A 26387-nucleotide genomic window follows, 5' to 3' on the forward strand; every position below is an offset into this window, starting at 1 on the left:
CCGGGACCCTCCTCTGGGGGGCTGTGGGCAGCTCACCCTTGGGGGCTCCACTTTCTGATTTCCTCCAAACGGGCGCTCCGTGCTGCCTCCTCAGCGTGTCCTGCCTCCCCGTCCTTCACCCTGAGACCCCCCTCCGCCCAGCAGGGCCCCTATGCCTCGGCCCCCCGGCTGTACCCCGCCCTGCCTCCCGCCCCCAAGCCCCCTGCAGGAGTGGGCTTCCCAAGATCCCAAGGTCAGTGTTCTGCCCCTGCCCGCCTCCTGCGCTCCCAGCTCCCCACCCCCACCACGGTCACTGTTAGGGTCTACCCCGGGGTGGCCTCCCGGTCGTCTCACTGGGGACGGCATCGCCCGTCGGGGAGTCACTGTGCCCTGAGGGTCACCACAGGAGCTCTGCCATCTCCCCACCCTGCTAGGGGCTCCCAGCGGCAGCTCCCCCGAGCCCCCTCGTCTGGCACAGTCCTGGCACACAGGAGGAGCCAGGGAGCAGCAGCTGGGATGAGTGAGGGTGGCGTTGGCTCGTGCCCAGCGGGACTGCCCCAGCTGCCGGCCTGGAAGCCAGGAGGAAGGGGCAGCTCCTGTGGGGTCAAGGTTTATTGTGGGGCCTGGGCCTGGGCCAGGCAGGGCCAAGTCCTGCGCCTCCGGCCTGGCGGCCATCCTGGCCTCATCTGCTCGCTCAGCAGCCAGGGGGCCTGTGGCAGGGCCAGCTCCTTGCAGCCCTGCGCCCGGGGGTGCTGGACCCGCGCTGCTGCGGAAGGGGCTCGCGAGGGCCGCTGAGCTGGGCCCGGGCCGCCTGGGCCCCCGGAGGCAGCTCGAATCTTGCCTCCTCTGGGCCCACATGGCGTTTTCCCACAGCACCTTCGAGGAGGAGCAGAAGCTCAGAAAGCAGGAGATTGTAAGTCGGATTTTAAAAGAGGAGGCTGAGGAAGAGAACAGGAAGAAGAAACAGTCTTCCCCTGCCAAAGCCACGGACCGGCTGACTCTGAGGGATAAGACGTGGAGCTATGTCACAGATGTCTGTGAAGGGAGGGACACAGTGCTTTCCTGTCACCTGCTGGTGAGCCGGGTGCCCCTGCCCGTCAAATGCGCACACCTCCAGGGAAGCAGGCGGATGACCCGAGGGCCCGGGACCTTGAGTCATGGTATAAACGCCTCCAGCTAAGATCCAACAGAAGAAATTGCGTGTCCTGCACCAGGATGTCTCCTTTTCCTCTCCTCGGCATGTTCTTCCTGGGCTGCCCTTGCTGGGAGGCCCCAACGCTGGGCGGGCATGTCCTCTCCGCAGCGGGTGGGGTGGCAGGCCACCAGAGAGCTGTCCTTCCCCGGGTGACGGCACAGGTGCAAGGACAGGCCCAGGTCTCTGGTGCTTCACCCACCGTGGGAGCCACCCCCTGGGGATACCACTGCAGGTGGGGAAGCCCGTGGCCGCGGTGTCGCCCGCAACAAGGTTGGCTCGGGCCGCCTGACCTGTCCCTACATAACCGAGACAGGCCAATGACCAAAGGCCAATCCCGGGCCAAGGGCTATTTGTGCCCCCAGACACCAGCATCTTCCCTCTTGTGCATTCCCTCATCCATTCACGTCTTCATCCCTACCAAGGGCCAACTCCGTGCCAGCCACCCAGTCAGGTGACCTGTTTACCTGTCTCGGGGGGTGTGGGGTAGGGCCATCAGGACCCCCTCCTGAGCCCAGCGCAGCACTTCTGCCCTTGTGCACCCCAAAACCTAAAGGTCCAGGTCACTGGCTCCAACAAATGCGTGGCCCTAAAAAGCCTCTCAGGCCTCTGCCCTCGGCCTCTGGCCTCTGTGGGGCCTTCACTCTGTCCTGAGGTGGTTTTCAGTCTTCTCCTGCTTCAGCCCCGCCCCCACACTGAGCTGGCTCATACCTCTGGGCCTTCACACCTGCCTTCCTCCCCGGCCCCCTGGGCTGAGTCTCCAGCCAGCTGCCCCAGGAGCCTTCCCTGCCCCTCCACACTAGGTGCCCTGGAGGGAGGCTGCAGCCCGGCCCCACTGAAGCCTAATTCCAGGACCAGGCATCCTCGGGTGGTAACCATGAAGGACAAAAATTAGACGCAAAAATTAGACGCAAAAATTAGAAATAATGCAAAACTAAGGGTCGGTGAAAAGGGTTCCAGTAGGTCCATAAATCAGTATCTTGCGGATTCTTTTGTGGATGTTGGAGAAAAATTTAATGCTGTATAAAGATACTTATATTTTAAATGGGTAAAGTTACGAAAGAGACTGTGTTCTGGTTCTCAGGTAAAGAGAAAAAGATGTGCCCAAGGGGCTCACGATGAGGGTTATTTTCTTCTTGCTGATCTGTAGAGTCCCTGTTTTCTGTAATTAGCTACTGAATTCCTTCCCTCAACGGCAGGACAGTGACGGGGCCACACACCCCAAGGCTCCTCAGTTACTGGAAGCCATTTCCAGTGAGTCTGTCCAGGGGGACCCCGGGAACACCAGCTGGGAAGATGACACGCTGGCCGAGCCCGAGATCCCCGGGCTCTGGAAGGAAGACTATAAGCCGTACCAGGTGAGCGATTCCTGCTTCCAGGTCCGAGAGGTCGAAACGCCCACCCTGCTAGCCTAGAGCCAAGGCCACAGAGAGAGCCCCATGCCCGGTTACTCAACGTCACTCAGGGAAACACCGTTATTTGTGCTGCTTGAGGAAACGTTTCCTGTTGCACGTTTCAAAACCTTCCTCTTGGCCTGACTTAAAAATCTAGGAAACTGGGACGTCTTGGTGGCTCAGTCAGTTAAGCATCCGACTCTTTTTATTTTGCTTTGTTGCTACTGAGACTTTAGCTCTTTATTTTATTTTTTTTTTTAAGATTTATTTATTTATTTGAGAGAGAGAAAGAGAGAGCACAGGGGGGAGGGGCAGAGGGACAAGCAGACTCTCTGCTGAGCACAGAGCCCGACCTGAGGCTTGATCTCTTTTTTTTTTTTTAAAGATTTTATTTATTTATTTGACACAGAGAGAGCACAAGTAGGCAGAGTGACAGGCAGATGGAGAGGGAGAAGCAGGCTCTCCGCTGAGCAGGGAGCCAGATGTGGGGCTCGATCCCAAGACCCCAGGATCATGACCTGAGCTGAAAGCAGCCGCTTAACGGACTGAGCCACCCAGGCGCCCCCTGAGGCTTGATCTCTTAACCCCAAGTTCATGACCTGAGCCAAAATCAAGAGTCAGACGTTCAACCAACTGAGCACTGAGGTGCCCTACGCCCAGTGCAGAGCCTGCTTAAGATTCTCTCTCTCCCGGGGCGCCTGGGGGCTCAGTCATTAAGCCTCTGCCTTCGGCTCAGGTCATGATCCCAGGGTCCTGGGATCGAGCCCCGCGTTGGGCTCCCTGCTCAGTGGGAAGTCTGCTTCTCCCTCTCCCTGCCACTCCCCCTGCTTGTGCTCTCTCTCTCTCTCTCTCTGTCTCCAATAAATAAGATCTTAAAAAAAATGAAAAGATTCTCTCTCCCTCTGCCCCTCCCCGCCAAAAAAATAAAAATAAATAAATAAAATAAATAAAAACAGATAAAGTGAACTATTCAAAAATCTAGAAAACCTGCCCTGCCATCACTTCCCAGAAATCTGCTGGGACCCTGGACGTGTCTACTCTTCTCATCTTTCCTTTCTCTCTGAAGTAAGGACTGTCCACCTCGCTGTTGCCGGGGCTCTCTCTAAGTAGGCTGCCACATGGTGCGGGCTGTCCCCTGCCCTGGCTGCTCTGGGCCCTGGCTCTGGGCCGCTAACTCCTGTGGCCCCCAAGCTGCCCTTGGCCACAGGGAGCAGAGCATCTCGCTGGGCCTGGGCTTGCCCTTGAGTGTCAGCCGCTGTGTCTCTGGAACCTCAGGTGCCCAAAGAGGAGGTGGACCGGAAGCCCGTGGGTGGGACAAAGATGGACAAGGACATCCTGGCCCGCACCATGGAGCAGGTGCGCTGCAGAGTGACCCACAAGCAGGTGGTGTCCGGGTGCGAGTTCAAAGGTCACCCCTTCAATAGCAAGCCCAAGCTCATCCACTTCAAGGTGAGCCCCGAGAGCCCACCCAGGCACACAGAAGGAGGGACACGGCCCTACCGGCCTCCCCGGTGCTGAGGGTGTTGTGGGGGGTCAGACACCAGCCCCAGGAGGGCCCTCGTGCCAGGGGACAGCCTCCCTGGGAAGGGACAGTGAGGAGGTCAGTGCTCACGCGTCGTCACAGTCACCAGACTCTGCAGGAGAGGAGAGGACCGCACGTGCGGTCCTGAGTCCGTCAGACAGAGTTGGGCGCCAGCCCTGGGCCCCACGCTGGCCGAGGTCCCCAGGAAGCCGTTTCCTGCTCCCGCTCTCTCTGCTCTTCGTGCATCCCCAGAGGGGCCCTTCCTAAGTTGGGAAACCTTGGGAATTGCTCCTGGTCTCCTAACGCTCCTCGTGCTCGTCTCCGAGACCTTGGTCATGTCCTCAGCACGCTGGGCATCGGGGGCACATGAGGAGAGCCTGCCTGCCGCATGCTCGCAGGCGGCTTCCCTCCGACAGGCTCGGAATAACTTCTCTGATTTTTCCAGGATTTTGATATTGGCAAAGTGTACAAGAAAAAGATCACGTTGATAAACGCCACCTACACCATTAACTATTGCAAGCTGGTGGGCGTGGAGGATCATCTCCGGGACTTCATCCACATCGAGTGAGAGGCCGGGGGGCATGGGGGCCAGGGGGTACGGGCTGGGGGGCATGAGCTGGGGGGCACGGGCCGGGGAGTGTGGGAATCGGGGGGCACGGGGGCCGGGGGGCACAGGCCCCCGGGTGTCAGACCGCCGTCCACAGCCCTCACGCCCGTGCGGCACATGGTCCCGGTGCAAAGCGTTCCGCTGGGAGATGGCTCTGTCTGCCTGCTTGGGTGATGTTGTCTGAGGCCAGCCCCGGTCTCCATGATCATTTCCATCCCTGTCCATGTTCTGGTGCTGCCCTCTCTGGGGAAGATGTCCCCAGCAGTTGTTGGGCCTTTTCTGTGTGAAGGTTAAAGACAGGGACTTGTCTGTCCAGCTGTCTGCATGTCCTCTCTGTCACCGTGCTTCCGTGTCCTCCTTCTACGACCCCACTGGTACACGAGTTGGATCTTCTTTCACGTCTATCTGGTGCCCTTTAACGCCTGCTTCTTCCTTGCTTTATTTTTTTCCCTCATTTTTCTCGTGCTGACCTGCTCGTGTCTGCTTCATTGTCTCTCTGCTTCTGCTCCTTAGCATTTTGCCTTTGGTTTTAAGAAAGCTTCTTCCTGGTTTCTGCCAGTTTTTAGTTGATGTGTTTGGAGGCCCATGATGACCCCAGACGGCTCTAGGACTCCTGGCTGGAGCGCAGGTCCCACTGCCCATCCCCACAACCTGTCCCTGCGATCCGTGCTCGCCGACCTGGGCTCTGGTCAGCTTCTCCCACGCAGGACACGCTGTTCTCTTCCGGGGGCTGCTGTAGGTTAGACGTGGGACCTGCGTTCCCATGCCTGCAGTGTTCTGGACCCTTCGGCTATCTGCAGAGGCTTGCGTGGGCAGAGCATGGCTGGAAATCACTACTTAGCACCACTACTCTGTCCTGCAGTCATGCCCGAAGCGCAGGATTCCTGTGGTCTACTTGTTCTTCATGCTGGTCTGCGGGTCTCTGGGGGGCCTCAGGGGCCCAGACTCGGGGTGTCTGTTCCCTTGGCACCCAAAGCACTCCCCACCGGGGCTGGAGCTGGGATCCCCACACTGAGGTTATCCCCCCTCTGTCTTCTGCTGCCAAGTTGCCTTTCAGCCCAAACGTACAGCCCTTGGTGGGTTGTCTGGCTTCCCTCTGTCGCCTTGACACTTCCCCGTCTCCGGGGTCCTGCAGCTCCTCCACAGTGCGTCAGCTGTGGGCTGATTTTCTTAGACGCGTTAGGGCTCACTGAGGACCCAGACGTCTGAACAGCTGTGGCCGTCTCTCCAGCTGAGCGTCCAGGTGTGTTCTCGAGTCTGACACTCAGTTCGTCCTCCTCTCTGTGTCTGACTGGCTGTTGAAATTGTCACCGAGTCTCTTGTTTCAGGGCCATACTTCTCATTTCCAGAAGCCCGGCATCCTGCCTCAGGCCAGCAGCAACTTCACGATGGCGACTAGTTCCTTTCTCATGTCTGTGATTCTCTATTTCTGTCCTTGATCATTTTAACATTACATCTCTTAAAGTCGCCATCAATCGTTCTCTTATCCGAGGCTCTTGGAGTTTGGCCTTCTGTCTGCACGTGTTGTTGGCATCCACGCCTCCTTTCCAACAAGGGAATCCTGTCTTCTCACCAGTGGGACTCTGCCCCCCGGGGTCTCTGAGATGTGGCATCTAGAACCTTCCTCACAACCGGAGAAGTTTTTAATTTGCTTCTGCCTGGTGCCGTGAGGTCATTGCCAGCCAAGGGGAAAACAATTCTATTAAATTTTAGCTTGTATCTTTCTAATCCAAGCACCTTAGGTAAAATCCAACCTTGTGAAAATACATCCCACATTAGAAATTCTCTGGGAGCTTATTTTCCTCACTCAGGATCCAGACCAAGACAAGCCAAATGCCCTCGAATCTCCCTGTGGAGCTGGGCATCTTACCCCGGATCTTTCCCTGAAAGTGGGGTTCAGAGGGTCCCAGCTGTGTGCAGGGTCAGGGCCCCCTACCTGGCTCACAACCCCTCACACTGGTGTTGAAACCCTGCCCTTGGTCCAGGCGGGTACATGCGTGTCCTCCAGGACCCTGGTCACTGCTCACCCCATGGCACCCGGCCCCTCACTCACTCTGCACACATTCAGATGTCACCTGAATGTTTCCTGGGACCTGGGACCTGGGGCACCTGGGACCTGTGGCACGGCGCCCAGGACGGGCAGGACGGGGTCCAGAAGGCCCGCTCAGTGCCTGCCCCGGGCCGTGGCTGCCAGACAGTTGATTCCAGCCCCGCTGCGCCTTCCCTGTCGATCTGATCACGTATCCCACGGATGGTTGTGCCTGCAGCTTTGATCCCCCTGGGCCCATGTCAGCCGGGATGTCCTGCAAAGTACTTGTCACCTTCAAGCCCATGGTGAGTGTCTGTTCCGAAACCAGATGATGTAAAGGGACTTCCCTCCATCGTGAGTGGGTGGTGGGTGGAACCGGGTCTCCTTCTCGGGCCCTGCAGACGCTGATGTGCTGATGGAGGAATGACACACGGACCTCAGTAGGGGTCACAGGCCCCTGTTCTGTTTCCAAACATATTCGGCATGTTCCTGACGCTGGGAAGAACCACAAGGCTGCCCTGATGGTTTGCTAGCCAGTAGGTGTGATCTGGTGGTGTTCTTGGGTTGAAATGGGGCATGTTAGAATGTTCTAACGGGCCCTGGCCAGTGCGAGGCTCCTCCCAGCCGCCACCATGCCCAGGTCCAGCCCGTGGTAACGTTACAAACGTTATGGTGGTTGGGGTGTTTTATTTTTTAGATAAACAAAGATCTGGAAGGAAACGTCTCATTTATGACTCAGACGGGTGGATTTTCTGTTCCGCTGAAGTGCTCCACGAAGAAATGTGCAGTAAGTCCAGAGACGCCCGAGCCGGCACCCCTAGGGAGGTCCTGGTGGCGCCTACACAGCGCGTCCTGGGTCCGGCCTCGGTCCCACGCAGCTCAGGTGAGGCTGGGGCCGAGCCCTGGGCAGGTGAGAGCTCGCAGACTGTTCTGGGAAGGTGAGCACTCACATTGACGCTGGGAAGCCAGGGCCAAGTCCTGCACCACGCAGAGCCCAGACTGCGGGAGACCTTCGGGCTCATCTCAGGAGACGCTGGTCCCCTCGGCAGCTCTGTGATGTCCCCTCAATTTCCCTTTTAAACGATAGTCACCATGCTGGGTGTCACATCCCCAGGCCTGACAGCTGAAATTTGCACCTTTGGACCACCTTCCCCCCATTTTGCCCGCCCCCGCCTCCCGCAACCACCAGTCTGCTGTCCATGTCTATGAGCTTGGGTTTTTTAGATTCCACACGTAAGTGAGGTCACACAGTATTTGTCTTTCTCTGGCAGGCTTATCTCACTTAACACAGTGCCCTCAAGGCCCTTCCATGCTGTTCTAAATGGCAAGATGTCCTTCTTTTTTATTCCACTGTATGTATGCCCCACCTTCTTTACCTGATCATCCATTGACAGACACTTAGGCTGAACCCACTGGTTGGTTATTGTAAATAATATTGCTGTGAACATGGGGGTGCAGATGTCTTTTTGAGTTAGTGGTTTCATTTCCTTGGGCGTATTGCCGGAAGTGAAATTGCTGATCGCAGGGTAGGTCTATTTTTAACTTTTTGAGGAAACTCCACACTGTTCTCCAGCCTGGCTGCACCAGCTTGGTTCTCCTTTCTCCACGTCCTCACGGACACCTGTTGTTTCTAGTGTTTCTGATTCTAGCTTTTCTGACAGCTGTGAGGTGACACCTCATTGTGGGTTGACTTGTGTTTCCCTGATGATGAGCAACATGGAGTGATTTCCACGTGCCTGTTGGCCGTCCGCATGTCTCCTTTAGAAGAGTGTGTGTTTAGGGGCGTGGAGAAGAGCTGTGTAGTACCCCTGGGGATTGCCCACCTGATCACCCTGTCAATAAGAACTGCCTTAATTTTATTCTCTATTTAAAAAAAGAAAAATGTCCGTTCAGGTCCCCTTCCCAATTTTAATCAAACTGTTTTATCGCTATTGAGTTATATGAGTTCTTTATATATTTTGGATGGCAAGTATTTTCTCCCATTCTGTCGGTTGCCTTTTCATTTTGTCTGCCTTTGCTATGTGGAACTGATTCTTTTTAAAACCTTTTAATTTATTTTTTAATATTTATTAGTGAAGTATAGTTGACATACAATGTTCTATTAGTTTCAGGTGTACAACATTGATTCGGCAGTTCCATACCTTACTCAATGCTCATTGTGATACGTGTAGTCACTGCTGATCCTTTTTTTAATTAAGAAAAATTTCGAACATAAGGAAAAGCAGGAAAAAAAGCACTGAACATCTGTGTGCTGCCTGGATCCCATCCCTGTTGACGTTTGCCACATTTGCTTGGTCTGTCCATCTGTCTGTCTGTTCTGCTGATCCACTTCCAATAAACCAGCAACATCATAACACTCAACACCCCCCCCCTTAGAAAACTTCCACCGGCCTCTGGGATAAAGAAGGAGATTCTCCTGCAGAAACCACCGTGTCACGGCCCCTCCTGAGTGAGCAAGTCAGCACTTACTGCACTCCCAAATTCGGCAGCTGGTCACAGCAGCAAGCATGATGTCCCACGGTCACAGATGCGCAGGCTGGGCTCGGCCGGGCAGCTCCGTCCAGGCTGCAGGTGAACGGGCAGCAGCCTCCCTGGCAGGAGCTCCTCGTGGGCAACAATCGTAGCCCCGGAACGAGGGCCAGCCACGCGAGCACATTTCAGAGCACCCCATCTCATGTCCGAACTACGTTGACTAAAGCGAGTCGCGTGCAGCGTCCGCCATCAGTGGGGCAGAGAGAGAGGCCCCCTCCCCAGGGCAGCGCCCGGTCCACACTCACATGCACCAGCGGCCCCACACCGCCCCCCGTCGCCGCTGTTCTTCAGCTAGGACACCCCGCACAGAGGTTACGACCTCAGCCGTGTGTAAGTCCAGCCTCAGTAGATTACATAGAGTCATAACGGGTGGGCACTGCCGCCATGCTTTCCAGAACTCTCCCACCTCCAGGGAGAAGCTCTGTCCCCGGGCAGCGCTCTCCGCCGCCCCCACCCGGCCCAGACACCTCCTCGCCACCTTCTGTCTCTAGGGACTTGACCGCTCAGTGCGATATTGTCTTTTGTGACTGTCCTCAGGGGTCTTCCACGTTGCCGCGTCTGTCAGAGTGTGCGTCCCTGTCGGGCTGACTGGTGCAGAGGCCCTGCTTCTGTCGGGCTGCCCCTCGATTTCCTGCATCACTGTCTTCTTTTGTGTTTCGTTGACCTTTCTTATAGTGAAATGTTTAAACTCCTTCCCATTTCCTTTTGTGTACATTCTGTAGCTATTTCCTGTATGGTTACCAAGGGCTCACATTTAACATCCCGAAGTTAAAGCACTCCGATTTGGGTTTATAGCCGCTTCAGTTCGGTAGTGTATAGACGATCTGCTCCTTACAGCTCGGCCCCCACCCCTTTCGGGTGTTAATGTCAAAGAATTACTTCTCTGTGACTGTGTGTCCAAAACCACAAACTCATAATGCTTGAAATGCATTAGTCTCTTAATTTATGTAGAAAACAAAATGTGGATTACAAACCAAAGTGACAATAACATTAGCTCTTAGACTAATACCTGTTTAAAAAAAAAAAAAGCATTAGTCTCTTAAATCGTGTAGAGAACAAAACCCACACTTAAAACACCTTGACAAGAACACTAGATTTTATGTTGTCCGTGTGCTCACCTTTACTGAGGCTGTATTTCTCCTGGTGGCTTCCAGTGACAGTCCCCGTGTCTCCGTTTGGCCTCCGGGCTCTGGGCACATTTCCTGCAAGGCCCTCGGCTTTTGTTCATCTGGGAATGTCCTGGTTTCTCTCACTTTGGAAAGACAGTTTTATCGGAGAAGGGCTTTTCGTTGACAGTTTTTCCCTTCTGGCCTTTTGTACACGTCAGCCCGCTGCCCTCTGGCCTCCGGAGTCTCTGAAATCTCCTGACAATCTTGCTGCGGCTTCGTGTGCACTGGGTCACCTCCCTCCCCCTCTGTCTCAAAGGTCTGATTGTAGTGTGTCCCTGCGTGGGTCTCTTTGGGTTCATCTTACTCCGAGTTCAGAGAGCTGCTTTGACGTTTATATTCACGTCTTTCATCCAGCTTGGGAGTCTCGGGCCATATTCCTCGTCTCCCACTGCCGGGACCCCCGTGATGCAGATGCTGGTCCACTGGTGGTGGCCCGCCCACGGTCCCCTAGGCTCTGCTTGCTTTCCTTCAGACTTGACACCCCGTTGTCATATCTCTGAGTCCCCTGAGTCTTTCTCCCGCCTGCCACTGGGGCTGACACCAAGACCAGTCTCCTGGTAATGTGGCAACAGCCCACACCGTGTCTGGAACCCCAGCATGGCACCAACTGCCACCTCCCTAGCGAGCGTGGCCATCACCTCCCGGTTTTAGCAATGCCTCCTGCCTGAAGCAGCCCCTTCCTTAGGCCGGACGAGTCTCCTGGGGCAACCGAGTTTCCCGGGTGTCACCCCCTGGGCCTCCGGTCCCACCGGGAAGGCCAATAGTGCTGTTTTCTGCACTAAGTTGTTGCTTCCTCTGTGTTTTCACTTGTTTACTGGTCTTTAGTGTAAGGAGGAGTTGGGACAATTATCACTTGCGATGGTGGCAATTAGCTTCTCTTTCTTCCTGTTTCCTCGTGGATTCATGGGTTTTGCGTATTCCATGTTTTGATCGTTTAGTCTCCATTCTTGGCGCTCACACTACCCCGCCGTGGCCGTGGCAGCCCTGGGCCCCTGCGTGGCTCCCACACAGCCTGTGCGCTGTGGCCCCGGGCCATGGCAGCTGCGCCGGGGGCTGCCGAGGCTCGCCGAGGCCGTGGAGAGCCACGTCTGTCGGCGCCTCCTGCCTCCAGGACAACCGCCGCTCCCGGGCTGGCAAGCCGCCCCCACGCTGTGTGGATGCCGCCTTCTCCTCAGAGTGGCCCACGGCACGGGGCACACTATCTGCTGGGGAACGGGCCCCCAGAAAGAGCAACACGTGGTGGAGTCGAGCTTCAGACCCCGGACTCGGCCATGGGGAAAGGCCGGACAGCAGGAAGCCTGTCATCTGCTGGCCCAGCCCGTCGCCAAGTACGTAGATGGCCAGCATCCCCCAGGCAGGTATGCCCAGCACAGGGTCCTCCTGCCCTCTGGGCTCTTCGGCACTTTGCTCAGGGAATCATCAGGGGGAGCTGCTGTGACGAACATACCCAACACTGTGGCCTCGCTGAGCAGGGGCTTGTTTCTGCCCCAGAGGTGAGGGTCTGGCCGGCGTGCTGCCCTGCCACCCTCCCAGATGGCTTCCAAGACTTGTCCCTTCCCAGTCAGAGGGAAGGGGGAAGGCGAGGTCACCCGCATGAGCCGGAGGTGACGGTCGCGTGATGACCCCTGGCTGCAGGGTAGACGGGGCAGTAGAGTCTTTACCGGGCAGCTCCGTGTCCCGCTGAAGCTCAGGGGCCCTGTCATGAACAGGAAGAAGGGAGAATGGCTAGAGGGGCACACGGGGGGCCCCGCAGGGCAGCCCTCCAGCCACCCGATTTCATGCGTGACCTTCTATCACCCCCACACTCAGAACACACAGCCCCTGCCCAGGGCAGCAACCCAGGCCCACCCAGGCCCTGCCTCCAGCTCAGCATGCTTGGGGAGGGCCCCCTGCGTCCTGTCCAGATGTGGCCTCTGGAAGTCTGGTGACCTATAACCAGGAGACAGGTCACCTGCCCCCCTACTCCGTACACACACGCACACCCACACATTCCACACACCCCACCGTTGGCGGCCACACATGAATACACACACATTCGTACTCACACACCCCCGAAAACACACACACTTACACACCCACATACACACACAGGCTGTTCTGTCTGGTCTCCCTCAGCAGCTTCTGTCCTGCAGGGGCACAGAGGAGAGAGGGGCCCCTGGGCTTCCAAACTTGGGGCCCAGAAAAGCCTCACGGGGAGGCAGCCTGCACACGACATTCTTAGGCGGCGCCCAGATGGCCAGTTGCCAACGGGCCATGAGGGCGAGGGAGGCGTGCCCTGGAGGACGCACCCCCCCCCGGAAGGAAGCGCGCACAGCACGCTGGTGTCTTCTGGGACGGCGGCCGCCCTGCCAGACCCTCTGAGCGTGAGCGTGTCCTCTCGATCTTCGTGACTCCCCAGCGAGGGGGATGCTAGCTCGGCTTTTTCTTAAATGACTTTGTTTTTTAGAATAGTTTTAGCATTACAGAAAAAATGCAATCCTAGCTAACCCCACAGCCAGGTTCCCCTATTAACATCTTATGTTAGTGCATCACGGCTATTAAAATTATTAACCAATATTGACATATCATGATTATTATTAGCTGAAGAAGACACATTATTCAAATTTCTGTAGATTTTACCTAACATCCAGTTTCTGGGCTAGCATCATATCCTGTGTAACACATTCCTTATGGTGGCTGTTTTGCGTGGGTCCTTGTGGCTGTGACAGTTTTTTTTTTTTAATTAACATATAATGTATTATTTGTTTCAGGGGTACAGGTCTGTGATTCATCAGTCTTGCACAATTCACAGTGCTCACCACAACACATACCCTCCCCAGTGTCTATCACCCAGCCGCCCCATCCCTCCCACCCCCTCCAGCAACCCTCAGTTTGTTTCCTGAGATTAACAGTCTCTTATCATTTGTCTCCCTCTCTGGTTTTGTCTTGTTTCATTTTTTCCTCCCTTCCCCTGTGATTCTCTGCCTTGTTTCTCAAATTCCACATATCAGTGAGATCATATGATAATTGTCTTTCTCTGATTGACTTATTTCGCTCAGCATAATACCCTCAGGTTCCATCCACGTCGTTGCAAATGGCAAGATTTCATTTTTTGATGGCTGCATAATATTCCATTGTATATATACACCACATCTTCTTTATCCATTCATCTGTCAATGGACATCTGGGCTCTTTCCATAGTTTGGCTATTGTGGACATTGCTGCTATAAACATTGGGGTGCCCGTGCTTCTTCGAATCACTACGTCTGTATCCTTGGGGTAAATACCCAGGAGCGCAATTGCTGGATCGTAAGGTAGCTCTATTTTCAACTTTTTGAGGAACCTCCATACTGTTTTCCAGAGTGGCTGCACCAGCTTGCATTCCCACCAACAGTGTGGGGGGGGGTCCCCTTTCTCCGGCTGTGACAGTTTCTGAGACTTCCTCTTTTTTGATGACCTTGACCGTTTGGAGGAGTGCCAATCAGTTTTGTGTAGAATGTTCCTCCACTGGGATTTGTCTGAAGTTTATCTCATGAGTGGACTGAGGTGGTGGGTTTTGGGAGGAGGACTGCAGGGTTCTGGCCGCATCATGTCGAGGGCACGCACTACCACGGTGCCTCAGGGTGCGACGTGACCTTCATCACCTGACTCGGTGTGGCCGCCAGGTTTCCTCACTGTGAGGTTTCTCCTCTGCCGCCCTCCTGCCACACTGAGGTCTGGGGGAGGACTTGAGGGGCGGGAGCCGCGCTCCGGCTCACTGAGGATTGAATAGCCAGATGCGTGAATTATTTGGAATGCTTCTGTAAGGGAGATTTATCTCTTCCACATTCATTAATTTATAAAATCATTTCTTTATTTCACTCTGTGAATTAGAGTCAAATACAGCCTTCTGTTGCTGCTCACATTTTTCCTGGGAGCAATTCAGCCGGCTCCCGTCCCCTCTGCCATACGGTTGACTGTGCTCAGAACTTCTGTCGCGGAGCTTCCTCTCTTTCTAACACCAGAAAACGCACCAGGCTCATCTGCGCACCTCCTGCCCCCGCCTAGAGTGAGTCCTTTCTCCAGACAGCCCGGTTCCTTGGGCTGGAGAGTGCCGGCAGTAACCCGTAACTGGGGGGCGCCTGGGGGCGCAGTTGGTTAAGCTTCCGACTCTTGATTTCGGCTCAGGTTGTGATCTCAGGGTCGTGAGATTGAGCCCCGCATCCGATTCTGTGCTCAGCGCAGAATCTGCTTAAGTCTCTCTCTCCCTCTGCCCCTCACCGCGCCCCCTCCCCGCTCATGTGCACGCGCGTGCGCCCTCTCTCTCACATAAAGAAACCAATCTTTACAAAAGAAAAGAAAGGAACTGGTGTCTGCGCAGAACGAGTGGCTGTTGTGCTGGTGCACGGGTGCTCCCGGACCTTCGTACCAGCACCTCCACCCCCAGCGCGCGCCCGTGTGGACCGCCAGCCTCCCCCCCTTGCTCACCCGCCAATTCCAGTCCAACAGCAAGAGCGTGGCCCACCCCAGCGCCCTGCAGTGTGGACCGGCAGAGCCCGCCCTGCGGAAGCAGCAGAGCCCCGCGCTGGGCCCCGAGCGCCACACCCCGTGCTGTGGCCTTCAGCCCCGGACTCCACGCCGCCCTGGAGCGACTCAGCTCAGCACCTTCTCCCTACTTTCTAGCCAGGTTGTTTCTTCAAACTGTGACCAAGCGAGATTGTTTGGTGACATCCCGCATTCCATCCCGAGATTTCCTCAAACTCCAAAATGATATATTTTTCAATAGACTTTATTATTCAGAGCAGCTTTGGGTTCACATCAAACGTGAGGGGCGGCTGCAGAGATTTCCCACGTGCCCCTGCCCCCAGGGGCCATTTGTGACGTTGGACACGCGGCGCGGACGAGTCGCGGTGTCGTGGGCTGCCTGGTCTGCGAGAGGGTCGCGCGCGGCCGTGCATTCTGTGCTTTGGACAAAGCTCTAACGACGCGTCGTCACTGCAGTCACTCGCGGTAGTTTCCCTGCCCCAGAGCCCCGGCGCGCCGCCTGCCCCTTCCTCCCTCTCCCCAAACTGCTGGCAGCCACTGATCTCTTTACTGTCTCCTTGATTTTGCCTTTTCCAGAACGCCATACTTTCCAGAACGCCATACAGTTGGAATCACCGCATGTACCCTTTTTTTTTTTTTAAAGATTTTATTTATTTATTTGACAGAGAGAGACACAGCGAGAGAGGGAACACAAGCAGGGGGAGTGGGAGAGGGAGAAGCAGGCTTCCCGCCGAGCAGGGAGCCCGATGTGGGGCTCGATCCCAGGACCCTGGGATCATGACCTGAGCCAAAGGGAGACGCTTAACGACTGAGCCACCCAGGCGCCCCCCGCATGTACCCTTTTCAGGTTCTTTCCCTTACTAATGTACACTTGAGATTTCTCCATCCTTTCATGGCTTGATCGCTCAATTCTTTTTAGCTAACTTCTTAGATTGGAACCCAGGAGCTCCCAAATTGTCACGATCAATCCACAGACTAACGATTTCTAGGATGTGGACTGTGTCCCTGAAGTGTGCAAAGGCCCCGCTGGAACCAGATACAGGACTCAGCCTCGTGCAAGAAGAAGGGGCCAGAGCTCCTGGGTCCCCTCAGGGCTGCAGGGCAGCAGGTGGGAGGGGAGAGCTTGCCTGGCAGTCACCCTGGCTCATCCCTGGGTCTTTCGACAGCTGTCCCTTGACAAGGAGCTCATCGACTTTGGCAGCTATGTGGTGGGGGAGACCACGTCCCGGACCATCACGCTGACCAACATCGGGGGCTTGGGCACCAAGTTCAAGTTTCTTCCAGCCTCAGAGTCCTGTGAGATGGACGTCTCCCAGTCAGTCATGAAAATAGTGAGTGTGTTGCCTGCCCCCAATCATTAGCCCTGGCTTCTCAGCCAGGGTGGGTGTGATGCTCCCCTCCGACCCAAGATAGTCCTGTGAGTATAAAACCAGCAGTGACAGGAAGGAGTCTCAACACAGGGCTGGGAGTCATCGTCAGGCAAAGTGGGAGAGATTGGGCTCCGTAAGGGGCCACCTGGGGCCACCTGGCAGGTGCAGTGGCAACAGGACCCCAACCCCTCTCGAGTGGGTGGCAACTGACAGGGCGGTGGCCAAGAGCTCCAGGCCTGAGAGCCGCAGGGGACCCATCTTTCTCCTGATGCACCTGTGAAGCCCCAGCTTGGGGCCGACCAACCAAGAGGACATGGCCCAAAAGCCACAGGCAAATCCTGTGCATTCCTGCGCCTTTTCCAAAGGTCTTTTCATAGAAAGGCTGTGTGGGCATACTGCTAAGTTAATGGGAACAACTCAGAGTGACACAGGTGGGACCCCTGTCTGTGCAGACAACTTCTGTCCCACCCATGGGCACTGGGAGGTCTGTCGGTGATAAAGATGGGCATGAGAGAAACTTCCTACAAGAAGCACTGAGCTACTTTACAGTTTCAGTCCAGTCGTGAAGGGGTCTCAGCAAAGGCCCTGGAAGTGTCTCCCCCAGGGAGGGATGGGACCAATGGGGTGGGGGCTGGGGTGGGAGGCACTGGGGTGTGAACCCAGAGCAGGGCCAGGAGAATGGTGGGTGAGGACGGGGGCACAGGCTGGGTCAGCTCTCAGGCCTGCAGGCATCTGAGCTGAGCTGCAGTCAGGAGAGTGTGGAGCCGGAACCTGGGGCACCGACCCCACATGGGGAGAGGAGCCAGGTGTCCCAGGAAAGGAGGATGGAGCGTCAGCATGGAGGGAGACCGCGGAATGGGCTGCATGCTGGAGCCCAGCACACAGCAGGACACAAGACCCAGCATCAGTGCCCGTGGAGAAGCAAGGAGCCAACCTGGGTTAGAGACGGGCGGTCGGGCCCTGAGCCCCTGGGCCAGCCGCTGCTGTGGTCTGCATGCCTGGCTCAGGACAGAGAGGGAGCCGGGGAGGAGGATCATGGCCAGGTTCTCCACGTGGCCCTCCTGGCAACAGGCGTCTGGGCAGCTGAGTGGGGAAGGCAAATGGGAAGCTGCTAGTAAGAGTGTCATGTTCCTTTTTAGAGCAATGTGTTCACAGATGAAGATAAAAGCCTGTACAATAAAACCATCACCAGCATTTCTGAGCAACAGATTGAGGGCAACGAGTCCTTTCCCACGGACATGCCAAGCCAGAAGGAGTCTGGGAAGCGGGACAGCAAGGAGCAGGAAAGGGGGCACCCCACAGGTGAGCTGGGCACTGGGGGGCAGACACCTGCTGCCTCCTGGGAGGCTCTGACCAGCCCACGTGGTACCAGAGGGCTGGACTACGCCGTGTTTTTCTAGGACTTTGATGTTAAGTGATAGTAAATAAGGAAATATATGCATTCAAATAAATACTGGTTGTGGGGTGGACTGAAATTTGCAGTCACAGTTAAGCTAGCACAGTATTTAAAGGGACTCCCAGCTCTGGACCACCAGGCTGGCCACCGGAGGCTTGGGGGTCCTTGTTGGGACAGTTGAGGAGCCCTGCCCCAGGGGTGCAGCAGCTGGACGGAGGAAGACCGGGTCTTGGGGGCACTGGGCCGCCTGGGGCCACCCCCAGCTCGGCCAGTACCGAGCAGCATGTAACATGTGAGGACAGTTTACCGAAGAGCCAAGAAACAGGCGGCTCCCCCCAGGAGCCCCGAGCCCCCGGCGGGAGAAGGAAGAGCATTCCCCGTGGGCCCGGCCTCCCCTGTTGGCACCGTTCCCATCACTCCCTGCCTCCCTGGACAGAATCCCTTCCACACACATCCAGAAGCAGCGGATTTCTCCCAGGAGTCCTGTTGCTCGCGCCGCTGTGTGAGCTGCTCTTCCTGTTTCCTCTGCTGTGTGGCGTCCACCCTCGTGTACACGCCTCGAGTCACAGACCCGCTGCCCCCAGTCGGGGTGTGTGCCAGCGTGCCCCCGGCCACGACCCTTCCTGCCTGCATGTCGGCAGGGCCCACCGCTGCATTCTTGCTGCCTCTCTCTTGTTCGCTCATCTTAAGTTCTTTTTCAACCCGTTGGTGCCAATTCAGACTCCAGCCGGCAGCGCCTGGGACCGAGCTGCCCCAAACAACTGCCACCAGTCACGTCTGCGGAAACCGACGGCTGACTCTGAAATTCGTACGGATACCCAAAGGACCTAAAATATCCAAAACAATTGTGAAACAGAAGGACAAAATTGGGAGACTCGGACTGCCTGATGTCAGGACTTGCTCTAAGCCACAGTGACGAGAGTGTGGTGGTGGCATAGGGGGACCCAGAGGCCGCAGAGGCGCGACGGGACGGAGCAGAGTCCAGAACAGGCCTGCACAGATACGGCCAGTCCATCTGCACTAGAGACGCAACGCTAACTCCTCGGAAGGAAAAAAAAGAACAGTATTTTCAACAAATGGGACCTTAATTAGATAAACATATGCCCCCCAAAAATGAACCTCCACCCATTCCTCACGCTGTAAACAAAAACTACTCAAAATAAATCATAGACCTAAATGTAAAACATAAAACTTCTAAAACAAAACATAGGAGAAAACCTGTGTAATCGTGTTGGGCAAAGATTTTTTAGATATGACATCAAAAGTGTGATCCATTTTTAAAAAATTATCCCCTGCTTTGGGATGCAGCAAGAGAAGTTCTAAGAAGGAAGTTTAGAGCAGGCCTACCTCCAGAAGCAAGAAAAGTCCCAAACAACCTAAACTTACACCTAAAGGAGCTAGAAAAAGAAGAACAAATGAAGCCCAAACCCAGCAAAAGGAAGAAAATAATAAAGATTAGAACAGAAATAAATGATATAGAAACTCAAAAAAAACAAACAGTAGAACAGATCAGTGAAACCAGGAGTTGGTTCTTTGAAAAGATCAACAGGGCGCCTGGGTGGCTCAGTCGTTAAGCGTCTGCCTTCGGCTCAGGTCATGATCCCAGGGTCCTGGGATCGAGTCCCACATCGGGCTCCCTGCTCCGCCGGAGGTCTGCTTCTCCCTCTCCCACTCCCCCTGCTTGTGTTCCTGCTCTCACTATGTCTCTCTCTGTCAAATAAATAAATAAAATCTTAAAAAAAAAAAAAAAAAAAGATCAACAAAACTGAGGAAAAACTCTAGCCAGATGAGAGAGAGAGAGAGAGAAATAAATAAAATCACTAATGAAAGAGGAGAAATAACAGCCAACACCACAGAAATCCAAACAATTTAACAGAATATTATGAAAACCAAATGCTGGGGCATCTGGGGGGGGCTCACTTGGTTAAGCGTCTGCCTTCGGCTCAGGTCATGGTCTCAGGGTCCTGGGATCGAGTCCCACGTCAGGCTCCCTGCTCAGTGGGGAGTCTGCTTCTCCCTCTCCCTCTGCCCCTCCTCTTGTGTTCTCTCTCTCTCAAATAAATTAATAAATAAAATATTTAAAAAAAAAAAGAAAGAAAAGAAAAAGAAAACCTATATGCCAACAGATTGGACAACCTGGAGAAATGGATAAATTCCTAGAAACATATACTTTTCAAAACTAAAGCAGGAAAAAATAGAAAATTTGAACAAATTGCCAGCAATGAAATTGAATCTGTGATCAAAAATCTCCCAACAAACAAAAGTCCAGGGCCAGATGGCTTCACAGGTGATTTCTTTATTTTTTTTTCATATTTTTTTATTTATTTGAGAGAGTGAGCACGAGCAGGAGGGAAGGAGTAGAGGGAGAAGGAGAAGCAGGCTCCCCATTGAGCAGAGAGCCCAACAAGGGGCTTGATCCCAGGACCCTGAGATCATGACCCAAGCCGAAGGCAGACATTTAACCGACTGAGCCACCCGGGGCCCCTTCACAGGTGGATTTCTACCAAACATTAAAATAAGAGTTAATATCAGGATGCCTGGGTGACTCAGCTGTTAAGCGTCTGCCTTTGGCTCAGGTCATGATCCCAGGGTCCTGAGATCGAGCCCCGCATTGGGCTCCCTGCTCAGCGGGAAGCTACTTCTCCCTCTCCCACTCCCCCTGCTTGTGTTCCCTCTCTCGCTGTGTTTCTCTCTGTCAAATAAACAAAATCTTAAAAAAAAAAAAAAAGAAGAGTTAATACCTATTCTTCTTAAACTATTCCAAAAAATAGAAAAGGAAGGAAAACTCCCTAATCCATTCTATGAGGCCAGGATTACCCTGATACTAAAACCAGATAAAGACACCACAAAGAAAAAGAACTACAACAGGCCAATATCCCTGATGAACATAGATGCAAAAATCCTCAACAAAATATTAGCAAACCGAATCCAACAATGCATTAAAAGAATCATTCACCATGATCAAGTAGGATTTATTCCAGGGATGCAAGAGTGGTTCAGTATTTACAAAACAATCAACATAATATGTCACACCAATAAGAGAAAGGATAATAACCATATGTTCATTTCAATAGATGCAGAAAAAGCATTTGACAAAGTAGAACATCCATTCATGATAAAAACCCTCTGCAAAGGAGGGTTAGAGGGAATATACCTCAACATGATAAAGGCTTTATGTGAAAAATCCACAGCCAACATCATACTCAATGGTAGAAAACTGAGAGCTTTTTCTCTAAGGTCAGGAACAGGACAAGGATGTCCACTCTCACCACTTTCCTTCAACTTAGTACTGGAAGTCCTAGCCACAGCAATCAAACAAGAAAAAGAAATAAAAAGCATCCAAATTGGTAACAAAAAAGTAAAACTTTCACTATTTGCAGATGACATACTACTATATATAGAAAACCCTAAAGACTCCACAAAAAAACAACTAGAACTGCTAAAGGGATTCAGTAAGGTTGCAGGATACAAACTCATTGTACAGAAATCTGTTGCATTCCTATACACTAATAATTAAGTAGTAGAAAGAGAAATTAAGAAAACAATCCCACAGGGGCGCCTGGGTGGCTCAGTCGTTAAGCGTCTGCCTTCGGCTCAGGTCATGATCCCAGGGTCCTGGGATCGAGCCCCGCATCGGGCTCCCTGCTCTGCGGGAAGCCTGCTTCTCCCTCTCCCACTCCCCCTGCTTGTGTTCCCTCTCTCACTGTGTCTCTCTCTGTCAAATAAATAAATAAAATCTTTAAAAAAAGAAAGAAAATAATCCCACATATAATTGCACCAAAAACAATAAAATATCTAGGAATAAATTTAACCAAAGAGGTGAAAGACCTGTACTCTGAAAACTATAAAACACTGATGAAAGAAATTCAAGATGACACAAAGAAATGGAAAGACATTCCATGTTCATGGATTGGAAGAACAAATATTGTTAAAATGTCTACACTACCCAAAGCAATCTACAGATTTTTTGTACCTTTTTTTAAAAGATTTTATTTATTTATTTATTTATTTATTTATTTGAGAGAGAGCATGCACGAACAAGAGAGCACAAGCAGGGGGAGAAGCAGAGGGAAAAGAGGAAGCAGACTTCCCACTGAGCAGGGAGCCTGATGCGGGGCTCGATCCCAGGACCCTGGGATCATGACCTGGGCTGAAGGCAGCCCCTTAACCTAATGAGCCACCCAGGTATCCCACAATCTACAGATTTAATGTAATCCCTATCAAAATACCATCAGCATTTTTCACAGAGGTAGAACAAATAATCCTAAAATTTGTGTGGAACCACAAAATACCCTGAATAGCCAAAGCAATCTTGAAAAAGAAAAACAAAACTGAAGGTATCATACTTCCAGATTTCAAGTTATATTACAAAGCTGTAGTGATCAAAACAGTATGGTACTGGCACAAAAATAGACACATAGATCAGTAGAACAGGATAGAAAGCCCAAAAATGAACCCACAATTACATGGCCAATTAATCTTCAACAAAGGTGGAAAGAATATCCAATGGGGAAAAGACAGTCTCTTCAACAAATGGTGCTGGGAAAATGGAACAGCCACATGCAAAAGAAGGAAACCGGACCACTTTCTTACACCATAAAAATAAACGCAAAATGGATTAAGGACCTAAATGTGAGACGTGGAACCATCAAAATCCTAGAAGAGAGCACAGGCAGTAACCTCTTTGACATAGACCATAGCAACATTTTTCTAGATATTATCTCCTGAGGCAAGGGAAACAAAAGTAAAAATAAACTTTTGGGACTACACAAAAATAAAAAGTTTCTTCCCAGCAAAAGAAACAACCGTAAAACTAAAAGTCTACCAAATGGGAGAAGATATTCGCAAATGACATATCTGATAAAGGGTTAGTATCTAAAATATATAAAGAACTGATACTGCTCAACACCCAAAAGACAAATAATCTAATTCAAAAAATGGGCAGAAGACACGAATAGAAATTTCTCCAAAAAAGGTATACAAATGGCCAACAGACGCATGAAAAGATGCTCAACATCACTCAACATCAGGGAAATTCAAATCAAAACCACAATGAGATCCCACCTCACACCAGTCAGAATGGCTAACATTAACAAGTCAAGAAATGACAGATGTTGGTGAGGATGCAGAGAAAGCAGAACCCTCGTGCACTGTTGGTGGGAATGCAAACTGGTGCGGCCACTCTGGAAAACAGTGTGGAAGTTCCTCAGAAAGTTAAAAATAGAGCTACCCTTTGACCCAGCAATTTTAGTACTAGGTATTTACCAAAGAATACAAAAATATTAATTCAAAGGGATAATGCAGCCCTATGTTCATAGCAGCATTGTCTCCGTAGCCAAACTATGGAAGCAGCCAAAGAGCCCACCAATAGATAGATTAAAAAATGGTGTATATATATATACAATATATGTATATATATTATATATATATATATACAATATATGTATATATATTATATATATATGTATATACAATGGAAAATCACTCAGTCATAAAATAGAATGAAATCTTGCCGTTAGCAATGACATGGATGGATCTAGAGAGTATTATGCTAAGCAAAATAAGTCAAAGAAAGACAAATACCATATAATCTCACTCATGTGAAATTTAAGAAAAAAAATGAGCAAAGGGAAAAAAAGAGAGGCAAACCAAGAAACAGACTCTTAATTACAGAGAACACACTGACGGTCACCAGAGAGGGGGAGGTGGGGGGATGGGGGAAATAGGGGGTGGGGCTGAAGGAATCCACTTCTCATGATGAAAAAAATAAAATAAATAATAAAATAAAAATGAAAGTTATAACCTGGACTTCATCAAAACTAAAAATATCTGCTCTTCTAAAGATAATGCTAAGAGAATGAAAAGGTAAGCCACAGATTGGTAGAAAATATTAGCAAATTACATGTCTGATAAAGAACATGCCCAAAATATGTAAAGAACTTTCAAAACTCAGAAAACAAATAACCCAGTTTAAAAATGGGCAGAAAGGGTGCCTGGGTGGCTCAGCCAGTTAAGCGTACTCTTGGTTTTGGCTCAGGTCATGATCTCAGGGTCATGGGATCGAGCCCCACATTGGGCTCTGTGCTCCGCAGGGAGTCTGCTTGGGATTCTCTCTTTCTCCCTCCCCCTTTGCCCCTCCCCTGCTCTCTCTCTCAAATAAATAAATAAAAATAAAAGCTTTTTTTAAAAATGAGCAAAAAACTTAGACATCTTACCAAAGAAGATCTGTGGACACCATTTCAGCACAGCATCATTAGCCGTGAAAGAACCGCAAATTAAAACCACAGTGGAATTCCACTACACACCTGTTAGGACGGCTAGATCCAAACCAAAAACAAGGCAAAAAGCTGGCAACACCAAGTGCTGGTGAGGAGCAGCTGTGACCCCATCCGAGCTGCTGGTGTACGGCCACTCGGAAGAGTTTAACACTTTCTTACCAAGTTGAGCAAACATCATACAACCCAGACGCCTCACTGCCAGGTACTGACCAAGAGAAAAGAAAACCTGTATTCGAAGGGAAAACTGTATGTGAACATTTCCAGAGGGTTTATTTGTAACGGCCACAAACCAGCCCGCCCGGCGTCTGCTGACGGGTGAGCACTCTGGCGCACCCCTGCCGCCAGGGACTGAGCTAGTGATGCACGCCACACGCGCAAATCTCAGAAGCATCCATGGTCAGCGAAAGATCAGGCTCAAAAACCGCAAATCGTGAGTCCATTTGCGTGGCACTCTGGGAAAGGCAAAACTATACAGATGAGTGGCTCCCAGGGACGGGGGGAGGGGTTGGCTACAAAGGGCGGGCGCACAGGGGCATGGGGGTGATGGACCTGTTCCGTGTCTCGACTGTGGTGGTGGGTGCACACTGTATGCATTTGTCAAAACTTGCAGAAGGTTACACTGAAATGGGTGGATTTTACTGCATGTAAATGATTCCTTCATAAAAAGAGGTGAAAAAGAAATCATTCAACTCACATGAACAGCAGAGAGCTATGATCTTGCAGGTTTCGGATACTGATATTGTCAGACATTGAACATAAAGTAAGCGTGCTCACTAAATACATGGAAAACCATCACGAAGAAGGAGATGAAGCAGGTTGGAAGATGAACCCAATAAAACTTCTGAAGTAAGAATGTGATCATTGAAATGGGAACCCCAATCAATGGGATGAACTGTAGAGCGACATTGCTAAGGAGAGACCCAGGGAGCTTTCTAATTGCAGACAGACTAATTTCATGGAGACATGAAAGCATGGTACAAGCCATGGAGGACAGAGGGAGGAAGTCTCATCTGTCTCCTCGAGTCGGGAAACGGTCGATTTAATGACATACTCGCTGAGAATGTTCTAAAATGTTGAAACACATCTAAACTCGTATCCCGGAAGTGAGTAAATATCCCATGACTGATCGCAGGGAACAACACTGGACACGTGATTAAAGGAAGCCTTCACAATCATTAACGAGCCCAATTCTAGAACTGACGAAAGTTCGCCGCATTCTTAACGAACAGATCAGCACAGTTCCACACTGGGACACCAAGAGACCCCAACCACCATCCACGCAGAATGAAACAGTGACCCCAGGGTCTGCCCTGGCTCAGGCCTGGGCTGTCATAGTGCTTACTCCTGAAGCAGACAAGGACTTAAACATCAAGGTTGTGGCAGCCGACTGGCCCCTCCCCCACCCAGGTGACAGTTGTGGCTGCTGAGGGGGGTGACAGGTCCGCCAAGTTGGAGGGGCCCAGACCAACCCCAGGACCCAGAAATGGTGCACACTACCCTGTAGGGGAATCGTTCGGCCATGCCGGGCACACGTGGTGTCAGGGGCGGGCCTGGGGCAGGCCACCGGAGGCACCTGGGATCTCCGTGGTGGCCGGGCCAGGCAGCCCAGGCACGGCATTCGGAAGGGTGCTGACCTTCACCTCTCCGGTCAAACTGTGTCTTCACGAGCAAAGCCCACGGAAAGACCTTCTCAGACAAGAGGAATCAGCATCTGCTTTCAGGGGCCTTCCCGACAGATAGCCACGGGGTGGGTCCGCATGCACAGCCCACCAAGCGGGGCACACGCACAGGCCACACTAAGTAACGGGGACTTGACATTTGGAAGGCGATATCACTGTAAACTTTCAGTCCTTGGTCCCTCTGCTCCACTGGCCACAAGGAACACCTCCCACCCCCAGGCCGTACCCTGGCACCTCTCCCCTCCTTCTGCATCAGCCCTCCTCTCTGCTGGCTTCCTCCTCTGAATAGAAAACCCCTCTGAGCCCACTCTCCAGTCCCCTGGCCCCCAAAGGGCTGGCTCATTCCATCTTCTCTGGCTCTGGCCCTCAGGCCACTGCACCCCACCACAGCCAGCTCACCTCCCCTAGCTGGGGCCTCGGCAGCTCTGGTCCCCTCTCCCGCCCCCAGTCTGCAGTTCCTGAGGCCATGGTGCCCCTGTCCGTGTCCACTTGAGAAGCCCCTCCCCGCTCTGCCCCTCCTATGCCAGTGGGTCATTCCTCTTTGCAGAGCAGGGCCAGAGGGAGGGAGCTGGCTGGGAGCTGGTGGTCCCGGAGGGGGAGGGGCCAGATCCCCCTGGGACCCCAGCCAGCCGTCTCATCTGGACCTGCTTCTCTTCCAGAATCAGAGGGAGTGACCGTGACCACTGTCGTGACCATACCTCCCAACGAGGAACAGACAGAGATCTCGCTGGGAGAGG

General features: G+C 52.6%; 1 protein-coding gene across 1 annotated transcript in view; it reads left to right on the plus strand.

The window, feature by feature from the left end:
- Window positions 1-26387, plus strand: part of CFAP74 (cilia and flagella associated protein 74) — a 69567-nt gene that overhangs the window by 27182 nt on the left and 15998 nt on the right. Inside the window, exons 11-19 of the mRNA XM_078073899.1 lie at window positions 853-1054; window positions 2371-2529; window positions 3841-4014; window positions 4533-4651; window positions 6962-7028; window positions 7421-7510; window positions 16094-16258; window positions 17437-17599; window positions 26310-26386. Of these exons, the coding sequence (XP_077930025.1) occupies window positions 853-1054; window positions 2371-2529; window positions 3841-4014; window positions 4533-4651; window positions 6962-7028; window positions 7421-7510; window positions 16094-16258; window positions 17437-17599; window positions 26310-26386 (1216 nt within the window). The remainder of the gene's footprint in view (window positions 1-852; window positions 1055-2370; window positions 2530-3840; window positions 4015-4532; window positions 4652-6961; window positions 7029-7420; window positions 7511-16093; window positions 16259-17436; window positions 17600-26309; window position 26387) is intronic.

This window comes from Halichoerus grypus, chromosome 5 (genome assembly GCF_964656455.1).
Source record: "Halichoerus grypus chromosome 5, mHalGry1.hap1.1, whole genome shotgun sequence".
Taxonomy (NCBI): Eukaryota; Metazoa; Chordata; class Mammalia; order Carnivora; family Phocidae; genus Halichoerus; species Halichoerus grypus.